This window comes from Ornithorhynchus anatinus, chromosome X1 (assembly GCF_004115215.2).
Source record: "Ornithorhynchus anatinus isolate Pmale09 chromosome X1, mOrnAna1.pri.v4, whole genome shotgun sequence".
In the NCBI taxonomy this organism is placed as follows: Eukaryota; Metazoa; Chordata; class Mammalia; order Monotremata; family Ornithorhynchidae; genus Ornithorhynchus; species Ornithorhynchus anatinus.
Genome location: NC_041749.1, coordinates 111212745 through 111223134, shown reverse-complemented (window position 1 = coordinate 111223134; position 10390 = coordinate 111212745). Strand labels below are relative to the sequence as shown.

Sequence of the window (10390 nt, the reverse complement as noted above, 5' to 3'; positions counted from 1 at the left end):
CATAAGGGGCTCCTGGGTAATGCTGTCATTTTCCTGGTAATTTGGCAGTACTTTAACACAGCTTCAACAATGAGGTTTCCTTTAGTTCTACAATCAGTCAATCAATAGTATTTCCTGAGAAGTTACTATATGCAGAGCACTGTACTAAGTGCTTGGAAGCAGCATGGCTCAGTGGAAAGAGCCCAGGCTTGGGAGTTTGAGGTCATGGGTTTGAATCCCGGCTCTGCCACTTGTCAACTGTGTGACTGTGGGCAAGTCACTTCTCTGTGCCTCAGTTAACTCATCTGTTAAATGGGGATTAAGACTGTGAGCCTCAAGTGGGATAACCTGATTACCCTGTATCTTCTTCAGCCCTTAGAACAGTGCTCTGCACATAGAAGTGCTTAACAAATGCCAACATTATTATTATTACAATCCAACAGAACTAGCAGACCTGTTCCCTGCCCATTACAATCTTACAGTCTAGTCTACAGAGCCTCAGAACCCAATCTTTTTGCCCCGCTCTCCAACTGGTTATAGTTGCTTCCCCTCTCAGTGCCTTCTGAGTGACTTTCGGCTGGTCATCTTTTTGAGAGAAAGCTCTTCCCTCGGGCTTCTAATTCCCTTGGCTCTGAAGCCTGTAATTTCCTTTTCCGTTCCCAGGATAGGGTCCATTTCCTTCTTTCTTTATCCTCATTTCACCTTCATTTTGGTTTCTCTGATGAATCAGTAAAGACCCACCCATTTGGAATATTTGGACAGGTCAATTTGGATCATAGGGCAAGAAGTCATTTAGCCATTATGGAATAAACTTCTCATGGTGGGAAAGTGGGTCATTTGCAGTCTCTAGCCTCTTAAGGCTCTCTGAAGGTAGAGGGGAACCTCTAAGCCATGGCTCTTCTTTCTCGTAACTGTCCCTGCACCAGAGAACTTGTTTGTTCTTCAAATCCTAACAGTGGTGTCCATCACAATTGTCTCGAAGGCTACAGCCCTATGTAGCAAAGGAACAGAAGCGGCCACAAGGATGTATGGATGTGATTTTGATAGATGGTCATAATCTGCAAAAGACTTCGTACATAGATGGTGCTGCTGGCTTTCAAGACATTTTTAAGTTCACTGTGATATTAGCAGCTGGAAAGGTATCAGCAGTATTTATTGAGCTCTCACTTGGGGTGGTACACTATACTACTAATAATAATAATGTTGGTATTTATTAAGCGCTTACGATGTGCCGAGCACTGTTCTAAGCGCTGGGGTAGACACAGGGGAATCAGGTTGTCCCAGTGGGGCTCACAGTCTTAATCCCCATTTTACAGATGAGGTAACTGAGGCACCGAGAAGTTAAGTGACTTGCCCAAAGTCACATAGCTGATAAGTGGCCGAGTCGGAATTCGAACCCATGACCTCTGACTCCAAAGCCCGTGCTCTTTCCACTGAGCCACGCTGCTTCTCTACTAGGTGCTTGGGAAGTACAAAATAATAAAGTGACAAGTTCCCTGCCCACGGGGGCCTCACTCCCTAATGAGGTTGAAATGCCTTGATTGTTTTTGCCAGGGGTTGTCATCTCTCTTCTTCCCTGAGCATTCTCATCCACCCATTACCACTGTCCCAGAACCATCCCGCTAGAAGGGTATAGCAGTGAAACCAATAGAGCTAGGGGAAGGGCAGGGGGTGGGTAGTGAAGACCCAGGCTTCCTTTCCAAGCCACCACTGAATCTCAGTGCCCAACTCGAAGGAGACTTCCATGATACCTATTCCACTTCCTAGAAGGACTTGCCTACCTTATTCTTCCTCTTCACCATTTCCCAGATCCATAAATTCATTCAATAGTATTTATTGAGTGCTTACTATGTGCAGGGCACTGTACTAAGTGCTTGGAATGTACAATTTGGCAACAGATAGAGCCAATCCCTGCCCAAACCGGGCTCACAGTCTAATCCATTAAATCTTTCCCTCAGCATTAGGAACATATTCTGTCAGACCAATAGTCTATCCAGTCCAGGATGCTCAAAGGAAGAGTATGATGGTTGCTCTCTTAAATATCCATAAGACTTTTTTATGGTTCTTTGTTATGCACTTACTATGTGTCAAGCACTGTTCTAAACACTGGGGTAGATATAAGCTTATCAGGTTGGACACAGTCCATGTCCCACTTGGAGGTTACACAGTCCAAGTTGGAGGGAGGAGGATTTAATCCCCATTTTGCAGATGAGGTAGCTGAGGCACAGAGGAGTTATGTGACTCATCCAAGGTCACACAGCAAGCAATTGGCAGAGACAAGATTAAGACCCAGCTCCTCTGAATCCCAGGCCCGTGCTCTCTCCATTAGGCCACATTGCTTCTGATGATGATTGGACCTTCAAACATCCCTTACGGCCCTCTTAGTAACACGTTATGAACTGCTCCTGCATGAATTTATCCAAAGACCTCCTATATCTACTGATATTTTTGTTTGTACAACTTCCTGTGGGAACAAAGTCAATTATGCTTGCCACCTGATGTGTGAAGAAATATTTCCTTGGTTTTGTTTTGAACCTATCTCATGATGATCAAATGGTCCTATTAATTCCTTAGCCAGCTTCCTGATTCTGAAACATTTAAAGAATGTTTTGTTATTAGTTTTGGCATCCTTTTCCAGGTGCCCTTCAAACTCCTTTTTGATCCACCTAATTTCCTGCTTGTACATAGCTGCCACTCTTTAGGGACTTTCCTATTCTTAATAATAATAATGTTGGTATTTGTTAAGCGCTTACTATGTGCAGAGCACTGTTCTAAGCGCTGGGGTAGACACCAGGGAATCAGGTTGTCCCACGTGGGGGTCTCAGTCTTAATCCCCATTTTACAGATGAGATAACTGAGGCACAGAGAAGTGAAGTGACTTGCCCACAGTCACACAGCTGACAAGTGGCAGATCTGGGATTCGAACCCAGGACCTCTGACTCCAAAGCCCGTGCCCTTTCCACTGAGCCATGCTGCTTCTCTGCAGGTATTCTTATGTAGGTATACTCTCCATTTTTAAGAGGATAATCTTTTTTCCTCTGATATCCTCTTTTGCCAGTTAAACATTACAGTTTCTGTCTGGTCATATAGGTTTTTTTTTTCTATGACTCACATTTTACCTAACTTGTTTGGTGGTTTGCTTGTTTTAAACAGTCTCCAGTTATTGGGAAGTCATTTGTTTTTCTGGTTAAACCTTTCAACTTCTTCCTGTCAAGGTACACATGAAGCATTGTGACTTAATGGAATGAGCATGGGCCTGGGAGTCAGAGGACCTGCATTCTAATCGTGGCTCTGCCACTTGTCTGCCTGGGCAAGTCACTTAACTTCTCTGTATCTCAGCTCCCTCATCAGTAAAATGGGGATTCAATCCTAATTAGACTGTCAGCCCCATGTGGACCTTGATCAACTTAATTCAGTGTTTGGCACATAGTAAACACTTAACAAAAAACACTGTTATTATTATTACTATAATTATTATTGTACATATTTTCAGGTTGCTTTGCAAAAATTAATTTTCCTTGTGATGATTCCCCTTGCCAAGAATCCTGAATATCCCCTCTAGTCTGTAAGCTTGTTGTGGGCAGGGAATGTGTGTGTTTACTGTTTTATTGTACTCTCCCAAGTGTTTAGTACAGTGCTCTGCACTCAGTAAATACGATTGACTGACTGACTGACTGAGTTGTGGTCACTATTTTGGAGTGGCTCTTCCACAGATATTTCCTGCATGGATCCTACTACTCCAACTGTCAGAGCTCTTCTCCTCGAGCCTGTTTGGATGCTTCAGTTCCATAAAAGGTCTCTACTAGCCTACACATTACCCTTGCCTTCTCCAACCTTCAGGTGCAGCGTTTTTGCTAAAGGAGAATCACACCATGGTGTCTGAATTCATCCTCATCGGCTTCTCTACATTCCCCCGGCTCCAGGGATTCTTCTTTGTGCTTTTCCTGCTGATGTACTTGTCCACATTGCTAGGTACCCTCCTCATCATAGTCACAGTCCAGAATGAGCGCAAGCTCCATACGCCCATGTACTGCTATCTGTGCACTCTGTCCCTCTCAGAAATCTTCTACACCTTCGCCATCATTCCCAAGATGCTCTCTGATTTGCTCTCCACCCAAAGGACCATCTCCTTTCTAGGCTGTGCCAACCAGATGTTCTTCTCCTTCACCTTTGGTTTCACACACTCCTTCCTGCTGACCACTATGGGGTACGATCGCTATGTGGCCATCTGCTATCCCTTACGCTACAGTGTCCTCATGAAGCCCCAGATCTGCATCTGGCTGCTGGTCTCTTCATGTTTAGGAGGCTTGGTTATGGGGCTGGTGGTCACAGTTGCCGTTTTCCATTTGTCCTTCTGTGGGCCCAATGAGATCCACCACTTTGCCTGCCATATGCTGCCCATTGTAAAATTAGCCTGTGGGGATGTTTCGCTAACTGCCCTGGCAGTGGGGGTGCTGTGTATCATAGTCTTGATGAGCTGTTTCCTCCTCATCCTCCTGTCCTACGCCTTCATCGTGGCCACCATCATGAAGATTCCCTCAGCTGAGGGCCGCCTCAGAACCTTCTCCACCTGTGCGGCCCACCTCACGGTGGTGGTGGTGCATTACGGCTTTGCGTCCATCATCTTCTTCAAGCCCAAGACTCATGTCCTCGAAGGGGACTCCCTGATGGCTGTCACCTACACCGTCTTCACCCCGTTCCTCAGCCCCATCATCTTCAGCCTGAGGAACAAAGAACTGAAGAATGCCCTAAAGAAAACCTTCAAGAACGGTCTCTTCCCACACACAAAAAAATGAGGGTCTAGAAGAACTACAGAGACATTTGTACTGAATGGACTACAGTGCTAGAAAATACACTCTGTTCTTCTATAACATGTGTTTCGGCTAGAACACCATCAGCGGATTAGGAAATGTTCTTCCTTCAGCACAAGCCTGTTCAAATATAGCACGCTGTGGTGTCGGTTTGTGCCACATGCACGACATCTGACATGGAGGGAATGAATGAATTAATGAATGAGTGAGTAGTACAACCTGAGTTTTCTTTCAAGTGGGATTCTGCAATACAATTCCCGTGTTATAGGAGAACTGAATGTACAAGAAGATAGAGGTAGGTACAGCTTACACAGGTCAACCAAGTAATGGCTTCTAGGGCATGTTTTTGAGGAAGTCCAAAGCCTTCTAGTTATGCAGAGCTCCTGTCTTTGGATACATCTGCTCCCAATTTAGAGCACTTTTGTTCTTCTTGAATACATAGAAAGGCAAGCAGCAGAACACAAAATAGAACTTCAAATTGAGCATCAGGAGAGTTGGATTCTATTTTGGGACTGACTGAAGTGAATTCACCTCCCTGGGCCTCTCCATTAATAATAATGGTATTTGTTAAGCCGTTACTATGTGTCAAACACCTTCCTAAGTGTTCTCAAGTGACTAAGTAAAAAGTCCCAGTTCCTGAATTTTTTCTCCCAACAAGTTCTGTTTGGTTGGGTGGTTATGCTGAATAAGGCTCAGATCCAGGGGGTCATTCAAAAACTCCTCAGGACAAGAGCAGCTGAAGCTGAACAGACCCTCTCGGGACTAGTTGACAGTTATGACACTGATGATCGTCCAGATGAAGGTGACGGTGGCTCCTGATTTAAGGACGAAACAGGCCCAGAGAGAAGAGAGGCCTTGCCCAGGGGTTCCCAGTATCAGAAGCAGGATTAAGAACCCAGGCATCTTGGCTCCCAGCAAAGAACTCGTCTTTATTTCTTCCTATGTCCTCAACATTAGTACCCACCCTAAGTCTAAATAGGAGGGAGAACAGGTATTTTACAAATGAGGAAACTGAAGCACAGGGATGTTAATTGCCTTGCCCAAGGTCAGAGCAATCAATTGGCAGAGCTGGGATTAGAACCCAGGTCCTCTGACTCCCAGACCCATGCTCTTTCCAAATGACCAAGCTGCTTCTACTGTGTTGTGGCACTATAACACACCAAGGACCAGGGCCAGGACCCACTCCCAAATGGATCACATGGGAGAATCCTGAAATAGAAAATGAGAGATGATCTCACCAATTTATGAAACGACGATATGGCAGGGCAGGAACTCTGAGAGGCCTTTGCAAGCGGTTTATTTGTCCTCATTTCAGCAGTGAACATTGGCTACAACACAATTTTCCATTATCCATGAGTAGATGATATCCCTAATTTTATTTCTATTAATGCCTGTCTCCCCCAACTAGACAATAAGATCATGGTGGGCAGAGACCATGTCTATCAACTCTGTTATCCTGTACTCTCCCAACCACTTGGTTCAGTGCTCTGCGCCCAGTAAATGCTCAATAAATATAACTGATTGATTGACTGGAATATCCATTTTTTGGAGTTCTTACTATCTGTAAACCTAACCCCCAACGGCATCGCGGCATTGGTCCACAACAGAAATGCTCTCATGAGTCCATCCAATCTGAGCCTCCTGTCCCCAGCAGCCAAACATGTCTAACAGGTCATAGAATAGCTTTCCCCTTCCTGATCTCATGCCTCCCTGCCCAGAGCCTTCCCTGTTGGGCAAAACCTTAACCCGCCAATAGCAACAACTGTACAAACAATCAATCATATTTATTGAGCACTTACTGTGTGCAGAGCACTGAACTAAGGCTTGGAAGACTCCAGTATACCCGAGTTGGTAGACATGTGTTCTACAAGGAGCTTACAGTCTAGAGCGGGAGACGGACATTAAAATGAATTACAGACATGTGCCTAAGTGCTATGGGACTGAAGGTGGGATGATTAAAGGGTACAAATCCAAGTGCAAGGGTGAAGCAGAAGAGAGAGAGAGGAGGGGAAGCGATGACTTAGTCAAGGAAGGCCTCTTGGAGGCTATGTGGTTTTAATCAGGCTTTGAAGGTAAGAAGAGAGATGGTCTGTCAGATATGAAGAGGGAGAGAGCTTCAGGCCAGAGACAGGATATGCAGGGAAAATACCAAGCAAGAAGAAAAGAGTCAGAGCTCTCAGAGGGCAAACTCATTGGGCTTTATTTGAAATAATTAGCAGACCTGCTATTCCAGCTAAATCTATAAACCAAAGCAGAACACTTCAGAGACCCAGGCAAAATGCACTGCCTCAGATTGGAACAGCATGAAGTTACATATAGATAACTTGCAGCTAAGACAAAGAGATACAGATTCTGGGTTTCATGCTGACACAAGCCAACACAACTTCATTAACTTATTTACTTAATCAATTAATCACTTACTTGTGTGAAACACTGAGCACTCTACCTAGGGTGGGAAAAGGCCCAAAGATAATCATTCAGATGCCGTCTCTGGACCAGAAGGGGGTTCACAATCTATAAAAGGAAGGGGTGAGGAAGGCAACCCATAGGGAAGAATTAACCTAATAGCAGTAGTAGTAAAAAGAATAAATTAACACAACAACAATAAAACATTAAGAGCTGTGGTACATTATTCATTCATTCATTCAATAGTATTTATTGAGCGCTTACTATGTGCAAAGCACTGTACTAAGCGCTTGGAATGAACAAGTCGGCAACAGATAGAGACAGTCCCTGCCGTTTGACGGGCTTACAGTCTAATCGGGGGAGACGGACGGACAAGAACAATGGCAATAAATAGAGTCGAGGGGAAGAACATCTCGTAAAAACAATGGCAACTAAATAGAATCGAGGCGATGTACATTTCATTAACAAAATAAATAGGGTAATGGAAATATATACAGTTGAGCAGACGAGTACAGTGCTGAGGGGATGGGAAGGGAGAGGGGGAGGAGCAGAGGGAAACGGGGAAAAAGAGGGTTTAGCTGCGGAGAGGTGAAGGGGGGGTGGTAGAGGGAGTAGAGGGAGAAGAGGAGCTCAGTCTGGGAAGGCCTCTTGGAGGAGGTGAGTTTTAAGTAGGGTTTTGAAGAGAGGAAGAGAATCAGTTTGGCGGAGGTGAGGAGGGAGGGTGTTCCAGGACCACGGGAGGACGTGGCCCAGGGGTCGACGGCGGGATAGGCGAGACCGAGGGACGGTGAGGAAGTGGGCGGCAGAGGAGCAGAGTGTGCGGAGTGGGCGGTAGAAAGAGAGAAGGGAGGAGAGGTAGGAAGGGGCAAGGTGATGGAGAGCCTTGAAGCCTAGAGTGAGGAGTTTTTGTTTGGAGCGGAGGTTGATAGGCAACGACTGGAGTTGTTTAAGAAGGGGAGTGACATGCCCAGATCGTTTCTGCAGGAAGATGAGCTGGGCAGCGGAATGAAGAATAGACTGGAGCAGGGTGAGAGAGGAGGAAGGGAGGTCAGAGAGAAGGCTGACACAGTAGTCTAGCCGGGATATAACGAGGGCCCGTAGCAGTAAGGTAGCTGTTTGGGTGGAGAGGAAAGGGCGGATCTTGGAGATATTGTAAAGGTGAAACCTGCAGGTCTTGGTAACGGATAGGATGTGTGGGGTGAACGAGAGAGACGAGTCAAGGATGACACCGAGATTGCGGGCCTGAGAGACAGGAAGGATGGCCGTGCCATCCACGGTGATAGAGAAGTCTGGGAGAGGACCGGGTTACTTAGAACGGTTTGCAGGCTCCTCACCTCTTCGACAGGGCTGTCTCTAGTCCAACAGTTACAACTTCCCGGTGTTCCAACTTCTGCCTGATTCATTCCCCAGGGATACTAATAATAATAATATTTGTTAAGCACTTACTATGTGCCAAGCACTGTAAAAAGTGCTGGGGCAGATACAACATAATCAGGTCCCACATGGGGTTCATGGTCTAAGTAGGAGGGCGAACAGGTATTGAATCCCATTTTTCAGATGAAGAAGCTGAGGCACAGAGAAGTTGACTAGCTCAAATTGGTGGAGCAGGGATTAGAACCCAGGTACTCTGACTCCCAGGCCGGTGCTCTTTCGGCTAGGCCATGCTGCTTCCTTGTGGCCTAATGGAAAGATGTTTCTATGTTAGTTCTTGGTTAGTAGCTTGGCTTCAAACCCGTTAACCATAAACCACTAACGATTACTGTTAAGTTAGCCTTTGGGACCCAGTAAGTTCAGTGCTTACTGTGTGTCGAGCACTGTTCTATGTGCTGGGGTATATGCAAGTTAATCAGGCCAGTTATACCCCCTGTTCTACATGGGGCTCATACTCTAAGTAGGAGAGAGAACAGGTATTGAATCCCCATTTTGCAGTTGAGAAAACTGAGGCACAGAAAAGTGAAGTGACTTGTCCAAGGTCACACAGCAAGCAAGTGGGGGAGCCGGGATTAGACCCTACCTGCTATCTATCCATTTTCAAGGTACCAGGAAAGAAAAGGAAGTAATCCTCAGTAGGAGACATCTCTGTGGAGTCCTGCCAGAATATTCACATACTTGGAGGGAAGAGACAGTCCTTGATGGTTTTCTTTAGGATATTTTTCAGTTCCTTGTTCCTCAGGCTGAAGATGATGGGGCTGAGGAATGGGGTGAGGACAGTGTAGGTGACACCCATCAGGGTGTCCCCTTCAAGGGCACGGGGAGCCTTGGGCTTGAGGTAGATGACCGAGGCAAAGCCGTAATGCACCACTACCACCGTGAGGTGGGACACGCAGATGGAGAAGGCTCTGTGGCGGCCCTCAGCTGAGGGGATCTTCACGATGGTGGCCACGATGAAGGCATAGGACAGGAGGATGAGGAGGAAGCAGCCCAGCAAGGCTGTGATACACAGCATCCCCACCGCCAGGGCAGTGACCGAGACGTGCCCCCAGGCTAATTTTACAATGGGGGGCACATGACAAAAAAAATGGTGGATCTCATTGGGTCCGCAGAAGGACAAATGGAAAACGGCACCTGTGACCACCAGCCCCATAACCAAGCCAGAAAAGCACGAGGTGGCCACCAGCTGCATACATCTCTGAGGGCTCATGAGGACTTTGTAGCGAAGGGGGTGGCAGATGGCAATATAACGGTCATAGCCCATGGTGGTGAGCAAGAAGGAGTGGGTGAAGCCAAAGGTGAAGGAGAAAAACATCTGGTTGGCACAGCCTAGAAAGGAGATGGTCCTTTGGGTGGAGAGCAAATCAGAGAGCATCTTGGGAATGATGGCGAAAGTGTAGAAGATTTCTGAGAGGGATAGAGTGCACAGATAGTGGTACATAGGCGTTTGGAGCTTGCGCTCATTCCGGACTGTGATCACGATGAGCAAGGTACCCAGTAAGGTGGACAAGTACATCAGCAGGATTAGAACAAATAAAACGGGCTGCAGCCTTGAGGGTAATGTGGAAAAGCCAACAAGGATGAATTCGGATACTAAGGTGCAGTTCTCTCCAGGCATGGGGGCTGAGACTAGGAGGATTTAACATGAGAAGAGTTGAGGTCAGTCCAGATATATTAACCACATGATTCCCTACCCTTTCTCCCTCTAATCCTGGGAACCCTGGAGTGAGTGTTCTTAATAATAATAATAATAATTATGGTGT

The 10390-nt window shown here is 46.2% G+C and overlaps 2 protein-coding genes across 2 annotated transcripts; one reads left to right on the top strand and one right to left on the bottom strand.

Moving 5' to 3' along the window:
- The first annotated feature begins 1007 nt into the window (after positions 1 to 1007).
- Positions 1008 to 4775, top strand: LOC100681972 (olfactory receptor 10H1-like). Its single transcript, XM_007670201.2, has 4 exons — positions 1008 to 1118; positions 3133 to 3194; positions 3693 to 3724; positions 3820 to 4775. Exons 1-4 carry the CDS (start codon positions 1008 to 1010, stop codon positions 4773 to 4775), a joined length of 1161 nt encoding a protein of 386 aa, XP_007668391.2.
- A 4452-nt stretch (positions 4776 to 9227) lies between these two features.
- LOC100074467 (olfactory receptor 10H1-like) lies at positions 9228 to 10390 on the bottom strand. Its single transcript, XM_029051907.2, has one exon. It carries the CDS (start codon positions 10243 to 10245, stop codon positions 9298 to 9300), a length of 948 nt encoding a protein of 315 aa, XP_028907740.1. The 5' UTR covers positions 10246 to 10390; the 3' UTR covers positions 9228 to 9297.